This window comes from Coturnix japonica, chromosome 1 (genome assembly GCF_001577835.2).
Source record: "Coturnix japonica isolate 7356 chromosome 1, Coturnix japonica 2.1, whole genome shotgun sequence".
NCBI lineage: Eukaryota > Metazoa > Chordata > Aves > Galliformes > Phasianidae > Coturnix > Coturnix japonica.
The window spans coordinates 166071803-166088952 of NC_029516.1; the positions used below are offsets into that span (position 1 = coordinate 166071803).

At 44.8% G+C, this 17150-nt stretch overlaps 1 protein-coding gene across 1 annotated transcript in view; it reads right to left on the reverse strand.

Annotated features, from left to right (window-relative positions):
* Positions 1 to 1195: 1195 nt before the first annotated feature.
* The window catches only part of HEPHL1 (hephaestin like 1), a 28636-nt gene continuing 12681 nt past the window's right edge, over positions 1196 to 17150 (reverse strand). The window contains 17 exon segments of the mRNA XM_015852281.2: positions 1196 to 2714; positions 2794 to 2877; positions 3869 to 4028; positions 4424 to 4563; positions 5245 to 5467; positions 5886 to 5992; positions 7567 to 7707; positions 8467 to 8501; positions 8503 to 8604; positions 9552 to 9765; positions 10444 to 10656; positions 11569 to 11719; positions 12128 to 12339; positions 14467 to 14598; positions 14776 to 14915; positions 15602 to 15770; positions 16600 to 16854. Of these exon segments, the coding sequence (XP_015707767.1) occupies positions 2512 to 2714; positions 2794 to 2877; positions 3869 to 4028; positions 4424 to 4563; positions 5245 to 5467; positions 5886 to 5992; positions 7567 to 7707; positions 8467 to 8501; positions 8503 to 8604; positions 9552 to 9765; positions 10444 to 10656; positions 11569 to 11719; positions 12128 to 12339; positions 14467 to 14598; positions 14776 to 14915; positions 15602 to 15770; positions 16600 to 16854 (2681 nt within the window). The 3' untranslated portion in view covers positions 1196 to 2511.

Here is a 17150-nt window from a genome sequence, read left to right on the forward strand (position 1 = left end):
AGGAGTGGGTCACTTCCAACTCGGGCTATTCTGTGTTTCCACACTAAGATCCCCCCTGGTTCCTTTCCTTCTCCAGCTCTCAGCTTCTCCTTGGCCTCTCCCTATCCTCAGCCCTCAGTCCAGGAGTTACAGAGGTGACCATCCACCTCCTCAGCTGTGGCTCCCTGTACTGCTTCTGCCCAATGGCACAGCCTGTTCCCTTCTTCCCCCAGCTCTCCCTTTGCAAAACCTATCTGCTTTCAATTGTCCCTTCTGTTTTTTCCAAGCCCTGATCCAAAGAAATCATTCCTCACACGGAAATAGTTCTGCAACTCTGATTTCCTTTCTTGTTCTTTCTGGGCCGTTGTTTGATGGCATCCTTCCCTGGATGGGGCCAGGGCTGTGACTCATCCTGTATTCAGAATGCAGGTGCCCCACATGTCTGTGTCACAGTGCCCTGATGCTTTCTGGCTTGCTCTATCCTTAATTCCTAACAGGCTCTGATATCCACTTTCTTTTCTGCCCAGCTAACTTGCTTTAAGCTAACTGGCTTTAAGGTCCTTTGCAACCCAAACCATTCTGTGATCCTATGTTTTTTTCACATCACCTACAGAAAGCAGTGAAGCTCAGAGGTCTTTGAACCCCACGGGTGATATCCACCTTGCTCTCTGTCCACTTATCCCTGTCTTTTAACCAGTTAGTTAGCCTGCAAGGGCCTTTCCTCTCACCCTACAGTGACTTCATTTCTTTGAAAAACTTTAGCTAACATTGAATTCCCCGATGTCTTATGGAGATGCAAGCAGCCTACTGTTTAAAACCATCAATTATGGCACAATTTCCTTTGAGGGAAAACAAAACAAAACAAAACAAAACAAAAAACCCGTTAAAGATTAATTCTGCCATCATCTGTTTGGCTCTTTTGATCACCTTTTCCATGGTTGTAGAACAGTAACTGCCAGCTTTAACTGCCTTTCATTCATGCTTTCCACAGCTCTCAGTGCAGGGCATGCCTCTGCCTGCACGAGGCATGCAGGTAATGCTAAATGCAGTGCTTTATGCTCTCTGCGATGCCTTCTGATTTCTGCAACAGCCCCTACCACCCAGGCAAGCTGCGATGACATCCCAAGGCCTTGAGAACCTTTGGAGGCTTCATTCTTGTTTCCCAGCCACCATCCAGCTGAGAAGCGAGCCAAGTAAAACAAGCTGCGCCAGAAGGTTTGTACAAAGAACCAGATCTTTATTAGCCTTGTCATCATTTTGGCTGGCTACTATGGAAAAAAAAAGATATTTATGATTCTTTTTCTACAATGTCAGACCCCTCAGCTACTCTAAAAGGAAAAGTATCAAATAATTTCCTTTATTAACTGGGAGTGTTTAAGTGAAAGGACTTGGGTTTGGATGTAGACAGAGAGCAAATGTTCTGTGTGGTGCTTTTGGACAGAACAGGAGTCCTCAGTCTTATGTTTACAAAATAGAAAGATAACGGGGTGTGGGGTATCTTTGCTTATCAGCTCAAGGGAGGGATATAGAAAATGAGTGTGGAAGTGTTTATTGCTATAGCATAACTCCTGCTTGGGCTCAGTCCTGCAGTTCTACCTCTTAAATAACTGGAGAAAACAGGGATTCAAGAATTAACTGATATGCACTCAGGAAAACATCTATGTCTCAAATACCCGGGCATCAACCCAGAACATCACTAAGCTGCAATGGGAGGGATGGGGAGTACAATTCCCTGCATTTAACAGACTCCAAAATACAGAACTGGGTGGGGGGAAGAAGTAGAAAAGAATAGCAAAGTGGATTTACATTCAAAATCAGCTTTGGATCAACAGTTTCACAGATGTGTTTGTTCTGGAGTTCCTCTGCAAGAGCTGTAGCTGACGTGAGCAGCTGGCTGGCAAGAGTGAGTGCTACGTACTTAGACGTGAGCTATAAACATTCAAGTAGTGTTAAACACGGCCTGATTCTGTCTGTCTTCCCTGCAGAGCGCAGATATCAGCAGCCCAATTAACGCTTGGGAACGAAGCGCTGCTCAGTGCAGAGAAGAGTTGCAGAATCAGGACCACAACAAGCAGCAATCACAGAGTATAACTTCATTGAGGTTGCTCAGGGCTAGATTTTTAAAGGCATTAACAAACCTATTGCAGATGCTGAGCTTCATCAGGTGCTGGAGTATATTGGTGGCTACTTAAATGCCTTTAAAAATCTGTCCCCAGTGCACAGCTACCTCGTTTAACAGGGTGAAGAGAACAAAAAAAAAGGGAAAAATTGGTTAAATGCTGGTGAATTCATTGATGCAGACTCTGGTGTAAGGCCTCAAGGACTTCCAGACTTACACCTGTGCCTTCAGGAGCTGGATGCTAAAGCAGTGTGCACCCCATGGTGCTGCACAGAGCACACGGGTGCAATCCTGCCTGCTCCATGAGAATGCTGGCCAAGTGGTGTGGGGATGGGAATGCTGAAGTGTGTGTTGCTCTAGTTGTAGCAGCAGCATTTGGTGAAACCCGGCATGGCTCTATGGAAAGTGGGGATTTACAGGGAATCTGCTAGAAGTGCACTTTTGTCATGGAGAGCCTGATATTGGATCCTGCTTCCTTGGCGAGTGATGAGGGAGAGGAAGGCCAATATGGTCAACAGCAGAATGAGTCCAATGGAAACGAAGGCTGCAAGCATCAGGGTGGCTCCTCCAGGATTCAGTATTTTGCCAAAGATGTTGTCCCCTTGGCTGTCAGCATCTGTGCAAAGAGAAGTGCTTCATGAGGAATCCATGCATAGACATGGAAAGACTGAAATGATGTTGTAAAAAATCCATACCCTTTGCAGTGGTCCTGTTGTGTGCGGTAGTTGTACCATAAGCTGTGGTGGTCGTCAGTCCTCCTTCTGAAGGGGCTTCCAGCTCTGTGCAGAGAGAGGGAAAACTGCAGTGATGTTGAAAGTCTTAAAAACAGTGGGAAAGTAGCACTGGTTTTCCTGAGTTCCTTCTACCTTTGTAATCTGAACAGAAACCCTGATTACATCAGCAGTTATAAACATATTAATCTGTGGACTACGTTCACTTTGTCTACAAGAATCTGTTGCTTCGCTTCTGCATTTGCTTATTAATTTGAAATTTCAAAGCTAGAGGGGGATACAATGCATAAAATCCACCCTGTTCAAGGAAGGAGGATTTGGGCTACGTTTGTCTTTACATTTCTCATTCTGCCCTTCCAGGGTTACAAGTACAAGGCTTGACTGCTGGGGCTGTGCAGCCCTTACAGAGGAACATGGGAAGCATCGACTGCGCTGCCTGAGGCAGGAGATGCTGGACCTGGGTGTTTTGTGATATGTCGTGACATGGAGGTGCTCACAAAGCACTTCTGACTTCACTTGCAAGTGGTGGAAGGGATCAGTGGCTCTAGTAAGTTTTCCAACTGAGTCGAAGGAACACCTCTTTCTTGGGCTGCATGAACAACCAAGAAAATGGAGCATCTTACAGCTGATCTCTGCCTGTGCAAGAAGGAGTGAGACCATTCCTGTGAGCCAGAGCTGACTGCAGGAAGGAACCAGCCCTGTGCCTCTTACAGCAAGACTAAACGACAGCTTTGCAGTTGCCTTCTGCACCACCTGTGGATGATTCATCTGCAGGCTGCCAGTGCCTCCGGGGAGGCTCTGGTGAAGCACCAACTGCTTTCACATTGCAGAGTGCAGCAAAGATAGTTGTTCCTTGCCACATCATTCAGGCACCCCCAGATGATGCTAATTGCCCAGGGCAGCATGCAGTGATTTCCAGGTGCTTCCCACCAGAGTGCAAAGTGCAGTGCTGACAACTGAGTTGCCTTACTTCCCCGCTTTTCTCCCATGTCACTGTGATACCACCTCAGAGCCTTAGGATGTATCTCTGCCACTGTACCTGATTTATTGATGGTGTAGGTTGTTTCCATGCCAGCGTGTATGTGGTCAGCTACGTGGCAGTGCAGAAGCCACGTTCCAGGGTTTTCCGCTACAAGTTCAACAGTTTGGAAAGTCCCAGGGAAAAGGTCATATACATCTCCTCTGTGGTCTTTATCTGTCTGTGGCAAGGCAAAATCAGCATTGTAAGAGTCCTGCCATACTGTATCCTAATCCCCCCCAGGCACTGAAATATTCCAGTTAGACTTTTCACTCCTTGAGGCAGACAAAATGCTTCTCTGTTAGATATACATGGGGTGGCCTCACAGAGAGAAGCCGAAGCTCACAGGAAACCCACATTTTATCAATTAATTAATTAGCAAAAGGAGTCTCCTCCTAAGGACTTCAGGTACTGGTTGAGCTCATTTTGTATCTCCTTTATAGGCATATCTCCCACTGACCTCAGTATCAGCAGGGCTATGTGCTCACATTGCCAAAATAGCCCAGAACTCAGTCATTTTATTTCAGATATTTCCCATCACACTGACAAAGTTTTACTCTGATTCATTTTACCAACCTTGAAGATGAAGGTCTGTGCATGGAAATGGACTGTATGCACATCTACTTCATTACCCATTCCTATCAAATACCAGTTTGTTGTATCCCCTTCATTCATGGTTAGACCCAGGAGACTGTTATAAATCTTCCCATTGATGGCTGGAAGAATGACAGAATAGGTCTGATTAATAACTGGCTATGAAATGGGTGATGATAACCATCAGACACCACCTGTACTTTCTCTCCAAGGAGAATGGGTGCCCAGCACATGTGGCAGGTCAAGGACTCTCTGTAGTGACTGCAGGTAGTCAGTCACATTTTTGTTTCACCTAAGTGCATGGCAGCAGCCATTCAGTTGTCTCAAAAAGCACCAGGTAGGGTTTTCACCTCTTGAGATCGATCTCCTGCACAAACAGGGGTTTTGCTAAGAAGCTTCGTGGAAAAATAAGGAAGTTATTGCCTAAAATTGGTAGAATCTGTAAAAGCAGAATCCTGCTTTGCCAGGGCTGCTCCTGCCCCCATCTGTTCTGTTCTTCCTGGCTTTTGGGCTGATTGCTTCTACAGACACAGATTTAAAATGTCACCCTTGCATTCCTACAAGTCAACAAGGAAGGCAGCTCCCAAATGACAAGGGAATTTTGGCAGGGCAGCCTCTCCCCATGAGGATAAGACTGAACTAGCTTGTCTTGGCTGGGCCTCCTCAAATCTTTTGTTTCCAGTGCTGCAGTTTATGAAGGTGTCACGTGGTTGGATAGTTGCAGGCTAAGTCAGTGTCTTCCTAAAAGGGCTGGGAAAAGAAAACCTCTATCCTCTTAATTGCTGCCACCAAGTCCTACATACCGTGCTTGCTGTTGCCTTCTACAAAGTTCTTAGTGGAATTAAAATCATCGGGACTCTTGTGAAGGTATGTTTCAATGTTCTCTTTCAAATACCAAGATTTGTTTTCATCGAACACCATAAACAGAAGAGTAAATTCACGATCAATGTCTTTTCTCTGGCCATTTTCATCTAGAACTCCTTTTCTGCAGACTACAAGAGGGCCAATCAGACCGCTATACGTGTCCTGAAACGAAACAAATGTGTGTTACAGAAATTCTAGTTCATCCAGTTGTGAAATAAATACAAAATAGTCAACATATTAAATAAAGCTAAAATATCTGAGGGGGAAAAAAAAGTGAGAAAAAAAAAAATCATGCCTACATTTGCATAAGCATGTCATTACATTTTAGTCCCAAGATCCCAAGTTCCTTCACCCCAAATCCCTTCAACTGTTCTTTAAGGAGGGAATCACATTACCATAGTGTATCCCTGAGGATTTCAGTGGTTTAAAATAACCAAAGCACGTGCAACTGCTAGCAGAGATGACAAAGCATCCCGCTCTGTAAATCATCCCTCCAACTTGTGCTCCTTGTGGAGACATCTTGCAAGACAGGACACTCTCTCTAAAACCTTTATTTAACCATCATAACTTTCTTGGTTACCTTGACGAAATTTGCTGTTGAATAGTAAACCCAAGTGATACAGTTGGGATCTGTTTTCCCAGGGCCTGATTGCTCTGGGACATTCCATCTGTAGGTGTTTATTTCCCCTAAAACAGAAAGAACAGCTGCATGTTAGAAGCTTTGTGTCCTGTGTAACTGACAGCCGTTACCCGCCCCATCAAAAAATGATCTGCATCAAAGCTTCCTGAGTAAGCATGCGGGAATGGCATGTGCTCATGTTTCTGCATTCCAGAAGGTCAGTGAGGTTCCAGTGGTGTAAAAGAAGGCAGATACCACCTCCAAAAGGAGATCTACAAATGGTGCTGGGAGCAGCAACATCCCACAGAGAGAATCTGTTCAGAGATTCAGCTTCTCAGCCATCACCCTGGGCAAATTGGTAGATAAATTGTTTTGGAAGCCAATGCTTTAGGTCAGTTGAAATTGTAGGGAGCCAGGCTCCAGGAAATATTTCCTGGACTTTCTCAGTTGAAATGGGCACAACAACATGGCGGTTGCCACCAGGACTTTGGAGGAGGTGCTACAGCACTATATTGGCTGTTGTCTGGGAGAACTGATCAAATATCAGAACTGCTGCTGACTGGGAATGCCAGGAAGGGCCCTTCCCCTTTCCTACTAAGCCACTGTTCCTCTGCAGTTGCTGAAGAGCCCCCATTCCTTCCCCAGATCCATCACCTCTCTCATGTCCTTCCTGGTTAGGGTAGTATGGTCAGTTTGTGGTTGGACTTGATGATCTTTAAGGTCTTTTCCAACCTGAGCAATTTTATGATTCTATGATTATGATTCATGCAATAGTGGCAATTATTAAGTAATGACTCAAATCTCACTCTATATGATGGGTCTCACAATGTAAATTAAGCAGTATCATTTATTGTTACAGACCAACAACCTTCTGTGCATTACAGCATGGGCTTATTGACCCAGCATAGATCAAAAATGCTTTCAAGGTACCTCTAACAGGACAGAAAACTAACGAGAAACTCATCAGACTCAGAGCCATTCAGCCATTCTTGCCATGGGGAACTACACTTCTAGTAGTCCGATTGATGACTTGTTTGGCTTATATAGGACTGGATGGGCTCTGGGTAGCTTAGGGCGAGCAGCCAGACAGGATCTGAGGAAAAGCCTGCTCTGAAGTCTGGCTGACAATACTCCTATCACTGACACCTTCCTTAAGCCATCCCATGCCTGCTCCCGTGTGGATACGAGAGATATTACAGCAGTGTGCCCAGCACAACGCCTCCACTCTCAACAAACCCACTGAGCAGAGAGGCAGAGCTGAATACTGCCAACTGCAACTCTACCCCCGAGTTTCTCCATGTTTGAAACACTTTTAGAGCATCGCCCCGGGGCTAAACACTGTTTTAGGCTTCCCTGGCCACGATTATGGGATTTCTTCTGTATTTTGGAAGTTGCCAAGGGATACTACATTCCTGTTTCTACCCCAATAGGAACAAAGGCTCCTTCTGTGCCTGAACATGCTCACGAACCTACACACACAATAGCAGAGAGAACTGCATCTGAATAAACGCTAAGTGTATTATGCCTGGCAGGACACCTAAGTGTGAATAAGCTTGAAGGAGGGAATATCATTCATACATTAACATATTTTTTTTATATATGGCCTTTGTAGCTGAAAGAAAAGCAGTAAGCGCAGCCTTACCTGGGAGGGTGATTGGTGCCTCAGTTTGTTCCTCACAACCCACTTCTTCTATCCCATGAGCGCTTACTGAATAAGGCCTGCTGGCTTTGTTCTTAAACACAATCAGCACCGAGTCACCCACCTCAGCATGAAGCAACGGCCCTAAATGGAAACAGGAGACGCCAGTGATTAATGCTGCTTTTCTGAACTCTAACCATCTTCCAACAGCTCAGCCTTGGAAACGAGCATTGATCTTTCTTTTCTTGAAGCCTTCAGGCTCTTCTGCTCTTTCAATGTAGCCATCAAAACCAATCTGTTATCTCTGCCACTGAAAAACTCATATATAGACATAGTTTCTTTTTTCCTTCTAGACAATAAGGGAGATAGTTTTCTACAGCTTTTGGTAGGTGTTATCTAACTATCTCTTCGAATAAAAGGAGATGTCAAATACATACTTCTATAGAAGTAGCATTTGTATGGAGTTGAATGTTTTATGACTAGTTCTTGACCACTTCTCATCCCATAGAAAACATGAGCTGGTGGTTATTTTATGACATGTGTAAGATTTTATCTTGCCCAATTCCTGATACAAATCCATCCCCTTGTTGAATACCTACAATGCCTCCCACACATTACGTGCTCTGCTGTTAAGGTGCATCCTCTAAGTTCCATTTTTGCACCTTTCCTGCTAGGATTCTTTCAGAAACTCCTTATTTCATATCTGAGAATAAATCATGCAGCTTGGAAAGCATTCGTACTCATGGCATCTATGCAAATCTGATGGCAAATCACCAATAGCCTGAAATAGGCATCAGTGTTACCTCTTTTCCACATTAACAAAGCTGGACAAACTCTTTGTTCTTGTTAAGCCACCCTCCCACATATCACCTGCTCAGTCTGTGAGCCATGAAAGCTACTTGCCCAGGATTTCCAAGTGTTCCTCCTCTTCCGTCCTCCTTGCGCTGCGTAAAGTTGCCATTTGTATACTCCCTGTAAACCACCTTCTTGTATTTTGTACCAATTAGATCATCCCCTTGGCTGAGAAAAATGTGCCCGTAGCTGCAAAATAAAAAGGGAAAAATTAAAAGCACAATAACATTTACCTGTCTAAAGGCTTGTTATGGTTGTGTTATACATAATAGGTGTGACAGGAATGTGTGGCTTGGTACAAGGTGATGATTTATGCAAAGCCCTGTGTGCTGTAGGAGCTTTTAAACAGCAAGTAGTAACAATGATAATCCTCCCTAAATGCACGCTGTCTTCAAAGCCAAAGACATACTGCACTCACTGCAAACATCTGGGAACACAAATCCTCCAGCACAGCCAACAGAACAGCTTCAAGTTATGAGTGGGTTTGGTCAATCACCCCAGTGCATCTCTACCCCAACAGGAAACACTGCTTTTCCCTGCAGACCTGAATCATGGAATGACTTAGGTTGGAAGGGACCCCAGGGATCACCCAGTTTCAACCCCCTGCCACAGGCAGAGCTGCCAGCTGATATATCAAGCACCGGATCAGATTGCCCAGGGCATCACCCAGCCTGGCTGTAAGCACCTCCAGGGATGTGGCATCCACCACCAGTTCAGCACCTCACCACCCTCATCAACAACATCTGCCATCACCAGAGGTAAGAGAAGGCTGCTTTACCCCGGAGAGATTTCCTTTTTCCTCCTGCACCTACTGGAGGATGCTCTTTGTACCCCCAGCACCCACGGCTGGTCCTAGCACTGCCTGGCCGCCATGGGGCATTCGCGAGCTGTCCCGTCTCATATTTGTTCCTCCCCGAGCTCCCTCTGGCGGCCGAGCTGTAAGTTGGCAACCAGCGCCCTACGGACGAGCTGAAGATGCCCCAGCAGTGTGCAGTGAAATCCTGAGCACACCACAGCACCCTTCTGCCAGCAGTGCATTTAATATGCTTCAATATTTATCACTCATGGCCAGTCCCTTACCTCGGCTGGCTTGCAGTGCTGTGCCCCACGCCCACCAAATCTTTTGCTCTGTGTACCTTTCCTCATTGCTGCTGATGTTGTAAACCTTTGGGGTTGAGCTCTTATTTGAGGCATAGTCCCACTCCACCTCCTCCGCAGCGATGTAGTAGAGCCTGACGGCGCTGCGCCTCTGCTGGGATCGGGTGGAATTGCGGCAGCTGCTGACCTCGTAGAGGTGCTTCATCCCTCCGACAAAGTGATCAAAAGTCCTGCAAACCACTTTGAATGTGCCTGGGGAGGGAAGTTTTTGAGATGGAGGTGACTGTGACAGCAAGCAGTCTGGCCAATTGACTCCCCTGCCTTGTTCATCTCTAGTCTGTCCTGCAAATAAATGAACCCTGATCTGTGATGCTGTATAGAAAGCCAGGTGACGGGCTGTTCATATCACCCAGAGCTCATTGGTGTCTGAAGTGGAAGCTGGTTGGTAATGTGGGTAAGCACCAGTCATCTCCTTTAGTCACCATATGGACTGTGGCAGTGAGATGTCAGAGAGTGGGCACACAAGAGTCCTACGTGTACCTCATCAACCTCAGCTAAGGCATGGAGAAGCAGAGTGTGTGTTTCAGTTATCCACGCTCAGCTCCGTGGATAAAGATTAGAGGCATAACTCTGTCTAGGTTGGATCTCAGTCCGCTCATTCTGCTTCTAGGGGAGGAGTAGGGGGAAGGGGGTTAGCTGTCAGAAAACAGTAGTCAACAGACTCTGTTGTACAGTGTAATTCCTAGAGTGCAGTTTCATGATGGACATTGGAATGTAGAGAATACACACAAGAACATGCTGCCTTGTAGAGCTCGACTCTTTGATGTACCAGCACTTTCTCTCTCCCTCACATTTCCCATCTTTCTGGTTGTTATTTAGGCTGCCTGATTTCTTCAAGCACCAGAACACCAAGATAACACAAGAACATACCCACACGTTCTGGCTGCATCAGTGCTGTTGCTGATAAATGAGGAAACAAGGCCAGGCCATCCCTCCTCGTCCCTCTTAGGTCGATGTTGTTCCCTTGAAATTGAACTCCATGCATGTCATAGTGACTTCCCAATCCAATGAGGTGCCAGGAGACATTGTCATCCTTGCACATGGCCAAGCCTGGCAGGTTACCATACAAGTAACCATTGACAGCTGGAGGAGAAGAAAAGAGCCTGGTTAGTGGCTCAGCACAGAGCCTCCCATCACCTCTGTGGCAAGAAGCTTGCGACTGAGCAAGTCATAATGTTAATTAAAGGGGCATTCTGTGAAGCAAAGGTAGCAATGGATGACACCACATTAATGCTTAAATGCTGTTCTTACAAGCTCTTAGCTCCTGCATTTCTCTTAACCTATGAAACCTCCTAATAATCCTTTGCAGGGATTTAGAGATTCTCCTTCAAACTTTCCAGTGTGTTCCACAGCTGCTGGTTAAATATATAAATTAGGTGCCTCCTTTTCAGTGTTCAAAGAGGGACAATCACTGCAGGGTGATACTTGGAGGCACTGTACCTGCAGTGCCTGCACACACTTCACTCAGTAGTTACTGGTCACCACCAGTACATATTCTCAGTGCTTCCAGCAAAACCAAATCACACGTTATGTGAGTTGTTCGTGTCTGTCATGTCAGGAATAATGTTGAGGATATCCGTGCCAAAGGCAGACATTTACATACAGAAGTGATGTTTTAAACCATAATTTCCTTAGTCTTCATCCCTCCTTTGCTGGAGTGGGCCTGACAGTGCAGAGAGGATGAACCTTCATTGCTGGAGTCAGTGCCAAGGCCTGTAGCTGCACTGGAATCACCAGCTTTTTCTGCAGCTGATGTGTGACTCTGGCATTATACCTTCTTACAGACCCAAAGCTACACTTTCTCCTGCTGCAGCTAATAGGTGGTTGCAGTCCTTGTGACAGGGATTTAACATCCAAAGGACATCAGGAACTAGACAAATACCAACTGACAACTTTCCACCTCACCTTCCAAGGCACTGCAGTCAGCTATGAATGCAGTTAAATTTTGCCAAAGATAACTGAAGAAAAGATATCATTAACAGATACATTTCCTACCGTGCATTTTGTTGGATTCCTTGAAATCTTCATCATTTTCATCTACTTTTGAAGGGTCTCCAGTAAAAGCTTCGATATTCTCGTTCAGATACCAGCTGTCATTTTCATCGAAGATTGAAAAGAGGAGGTAGAATTCTCTGTCTATTCCTTTCTGTAGCCAAGAAGAAAGCCAACCCACTAAAGTTAATCTGCAGAGAAGTACCCAAGTGGAAGATAATTTCTTATACAGAAAGCTGCAGCTGTTTTCTTACTATATGTCCTTATAGAGGATTTGGATTGGGACTGTTCCATTAGCCAGAAGAAAAAAGAAAGTAATACTTACTGAGGATGGAAAGATGCAGACATTGCTAATGAATGCATGGAAAAGATGGAAAACCAAGGGACAAGTCTGAGCGCTGGGGAATATAAGTTTCACCTTCCTACCCACACCATAGGTCAGGTTTTACCCTGAAGTAAAGCTCTTTAAGCTCTTAAATATGTGCTGGGAACAGTGCAAATCCATTCTCCCCACAGCCCTTCACCCTGCTGTTTAGGAGAAGCCATTCTCCACTTTGAGCACCTGTGTCCCATCCTCATTCAGTGCGTTCTTTCGACAGACCAGCAAAGGCCCCACCAGGCCAGAGTTGGTGTCCTTGACAGCGTCAGTGGCTGAGTAGTACAGGTAGGTGAGGCATGGTGGGTCACTCTCACTCGGACCTCCATTTTCAGGCACTCTCCATTTGTATGTGAAGGTTTCACCTGGCTTAACATGGGCTCCTGGCTTCATATATCCTGTAGAGAGAAAGCAGAGAAGGACAAAAGTTATATAGCCTCCATATTGGGTGGGATTCAGGCATAGCCACTGGTTTCTGCAGACAGGTTCTAGCATCATCCTATAGATTGGTGACTTCTACCATAGGGATGCCTCCCAGAGCCCCGTGCCATGGGGACACATGGAGCCGTTCCTCGCAGAACAAGTTTGACACAGACACTGACATAATGCTATCTGAATTATCTGGATTTGGTCAGACTAAACATGCAGAGCTCATCTTTGCTTTTAATTGGCTTCCTCTAATGTCTGTAGCTTACCTGTCCTATCATGAGATTCATCTGAGGTGCAACCGCAGACTCTGAATTCTCATTAAGCACCAACAAAGCAATTACATCAGCAAGTGGAGCTAACGCTGTGACTGCTTAGGAACTCAAAACAAATCTGATCCTGGTAATTGTTTCTTTTCGGTTTTGCAGCAATGCACAGGAAGCTCTGTTAGAGTCTCCAAACTGAGGTTGGTGTTACTTTTTCCAGAGGTTAATTTTGGTGATTGCCTGCTGTCCTGCATAGGGTGGATCACAGAATCACAGAATGGCCTGGGTTGGAAGGGACCTCAAGGATCATGAAGCTCCAACCCCCTGCCACAGGCAGGGCCACCAACCTCCACATTTAATACTAGACCAGGCTGCCTACGGCCCCATCCAACCTGGCCTTGAACACCTCCAGGGATGGATGGGGCATCCACAGCCTCTATGGGCAGCTGTTCCAGCACCTCACCACTCTCATAGTGAAGAATTTCCCCCTAATATCCAACACAAATCTTCCCTCCTTCAACTTTAAACCATTTCCCCTTGTCCTGCTGTTATCTATCCTTTCAAAGAGTTGACTCCCCTCCTCTTTATAGGCTCCCTTTAGGTACTGAAAGGCTGAAATGAGGTGACTCCGTAGCCTGGATGTAGCATCACTCATGCAATGTAGCCACTGTAAGAGAGTGCTGGCATCCACACAGAGAGCACTGTTATGAAGAAATCACAGTCAGCAACTAGAAACAAAAGAATCAGATTCATGCCCTTTGTGTTTATTTTACTGTGTGATTTTATGACCTTGCCTGTTGACCCAATTCTCTTAGCACAGTCCTCAAAAGAAGGATTATGTCCTGGGAGTTTCTTTTTGATGTGTTGTGGTGGAAACAAAACAATTTAGACAACAAGTAAACTGACTTTCTCTTCAATGCTGCAAATGCAGTGAACACATTTTCACTATATTATCTTTATAGGTGCTATGGTTGGGATTCAACTCATCTAATGTGAGCTCTCTAAATCTTGGATATGTGTTCTGGCCCTAATCTAGTCTCCTTCTGTAGTCAGAAGAGACAGAGACACCTCTGGGGGTGACCTACTGTCTCTTAAAGTACGTGTTTGAAGTAAATGGGACTTTGCACCTTCTGAAGGGGCTGTTTTCCTGCCTCTGACTGAAGGAGTTTCTTACCAATTAGACATGACAGTGTGTATTTAATGGTTAAATTTTGATGATAAAATCCTATCATCTTTGCACAATGTGAGAGGAAGCCCTTGGTAAATGTTCTGCTGCAGTAATTGAATATTTATGAGGACCAATAAGAATCATTACTGCTTCACATTCTGAGTCAATCAGATAAAAGATGCCTGGATGTTGACTATCCTGACAATGAAGGAAGTAAAATCTGGTTTAGAAGATCAGATGTGAAGCAGCCCAGACTTTGTGGATAGCTATATCCAAAAACTCAACAAGATCATCATGACATCATCATTCCAGATCCTAAGCAACGCTATTTTGGAGCATGTCAAGAGCAGAGCCTCTAGGAGGGGATGTATGGTGTTAGATCAGAAACAATGTGAACTGGACTGCACTTTTGGCTTGTACTCAGCATTAACAGATGGACCTCAGCTAGTTTCAACCACCATGCTGGGCACATGTCCAAGGAAAAGAACTAGTAAAGAGGCAGATCAGGAGGTTCCTTGTGGCATTTAGGGAAGACATAAACTAACAAAATCATCCTTTCTGTGCCATTCTATCCACAAAAAGGGCAAAGCTACACAGCAACAGGAGAAGATCTGGAGATTAATGTATTCTGAATGTGACAGTGCTGCGTTGCAATAAAAACTTACCATCTAAGTAGGGTGCACCTTCTGACAGTTTGCTGAAGCTTACACCATGGGCCATAATGCTATAGCTCCTTCTGGCCTTGTTGGCAAAAGTAACTAGCACTGTATCTCCCACTTCAGCTTTTATAACGGGGCCTTAAAGAGAGAGAGTAAGGGAAGGTATTAGAAGAACTGCCAACAGATGTATTTCCATCTAAACAAGACGAGGCTGAGTTGCAGCTGAATCCACAAATTTCCCCTCTGGATCCAAGGGGGATCCACTTCTGCTTTCAAATCCAATGGAATGGCAGGATGGGAAAATATTCACTATACCAAGTATTCCCAGGTGTTTCATGTTCTCTGGCTGAATCTTCCTTTTACTGAACGTTGCGTCGGTATATTCCACATAGCGAACCTTCCAGTACAGCCCTCCTATTCTGTCAGTCCCTTGTGTAAAATATATTGCAGATTCACTGTGGAAATAACAGATTAAACTGGTTAAATGACTGGAGGTTCAGGTAGAAACATTAATTCAGGATAAAGATATCACCCCAGCCATGGGAAAAATGATTTCCCAAGTTACTAGTTTACATACACTTTTTCCAGCTCTCTAAAGGAGATATTACTGATCTGAATTACAGCTATATATTAGTTAACAAATGGGCATTCGAATGGGCATGAATTAGACTTTAGAGTGTTAAACTTAGGACAAGTGCTATGTCAACTTACCTCTAACTACCTTAGGGCAAGACCTGTGCCATTGCTTGTTCTCAGAGGGTTTCTAATCTTTGGTTTTCCTGGGCTGCAATACAATTCATCTCCATCAGCAATCCTGAGGGAGTAATCTGCCATTATGGCACTCTGAGATACACTCATTTCAAATGTGAAAGCTGCCTGAGGAATCTCAACATAAGGGCTTGCTTACGTCACCAGGGCTCACTTTCTCCACAGACATAATTGTGGAGAGATAAGTGCTTCCAGAAGGCAACTACTAAGCATCGCAGTTACAGATCCAATTTCTCAACAAGGATGTTTAAATCTTCCCTGCCCTATCCAATTAGAATTAATAAGAGTGCAGGACCTAGCCCTGGTGAATCACTGTGGGATCTCATCCAACTCTTGAAATAAAAGCACGACAGCAGAGGATGAGAAAGCTTACCTGCCAGTGGCATTTAAGCCCTGCCCAGTGAATTTATCATAACCGTCAGGTCCATAATTCCAGAGCACTTCTTCAGCAGCAATATAGTATCTCCTCTTGTGGCTGAGTGGTGAAGGTTGAGACAGGTTTTTTTGGCAGATCTGTACATCATACAGTGCCTCCATGCCACCTGGGAGGAGAAAGAAGCTGGAGACAGTCCTTGGCCAGCTGCACAGTCAGTAACCTCATGGACACAAGTGCACATTCAGAACCCTCTAGGCAGGAGCTACATGGGTTGGAAAAAGTGACTAGGATCATTTGTGTACATTTCTATTTCTAGACACTTCCTCCTTCTACAATGGTCTAGATGCTCGCATGCTTCTCTTGCAAGCAGTGCATCATCCCACTGGTGAATACTGCTGAATTTCATGACATGCTTTTGTGGGTTTATTTACTCATTTCCCCAGTCTGGGTGAGGATGCAAAGGGATTTTGTGGTCTGCAGTGCCTGCTGAAATGCCCAACACCTCTTCTGGACCTCCAGTGAAACAGAAAAGCTGGTTCATTATCATTATGGCACTGAAGCTATTTGTTATTGGCCAAAATCAAATCTCTTTGCATAATAAAAATCCCTATGAATGCAATGTGCGAGTTCTTAAAAGTAAAAATGATCACAACTCGTGACTGTCTCTGATATCATAATTACACATTGCTTGCTAACGACAACCCAATTCATGCTTTCAGGCTTTTGCAGCATACAAATATAACATCATCATCATCATCATTAAATTCCTTCATGTAAAAGTTTCTTACCAGTCTATATTTACAATGTTGGCCCAACATACATAACCTGGGGACTGAACTCATGCTATGTTTGTGGTGAAGTGCTTCTGCAAGTGTCAGTTAGTCAGAAGTGTCAAACCTCACTTCAACTGGAAACATCGCTGCTTTCTTTATCTAGCACAACGGAGGCTGGGATGCCTGTATCTGAATGGAGCAGGGAGATCTGTAACGCCATACCTCGTAAATGCTCATTAACTTGGCACGTTATCAGCCACCTCCCCGGGTTCCCAGGAGTCATCTCTGCTGTGATGAATGTTGCTGCAAACAGACCGACGACATCTGCCCTCTGGTCTCTGTTAGTGAACGTGTGGCCATAGAAATACGCAGCGTGGATATCTATTTCACTGCCCATGCCAAACAAGTGCCAGGACATGGGAGTGTCAGCACACATCTCCAAGCCAGGAAGATTTCCATAAATATAACCATTAATAGCTAAAAACAAAAGTAGAAGATGTTAGGAGAGAGAAAAGAGAAGTGCCAAATGCATCTTACTTCATTTCTGAAGACAATTCTTTCTTGACCCAGAAAAGAAACTACAAATGCCCACACTTATTCCCTAGCTGAATAAAATATTCACAGGCTCCCAGATGAAGGGTACATTTTTGAATAGCAAGTTTACAGCTCAGGATGATTAATATGCCCCAATTCTCTGGTTGGTTCTATGAAAAACTTCCTGGGTCAATATCAAGACATTACAAAGGCTCAGTCAGCAGCAAGAAGGCCTGATA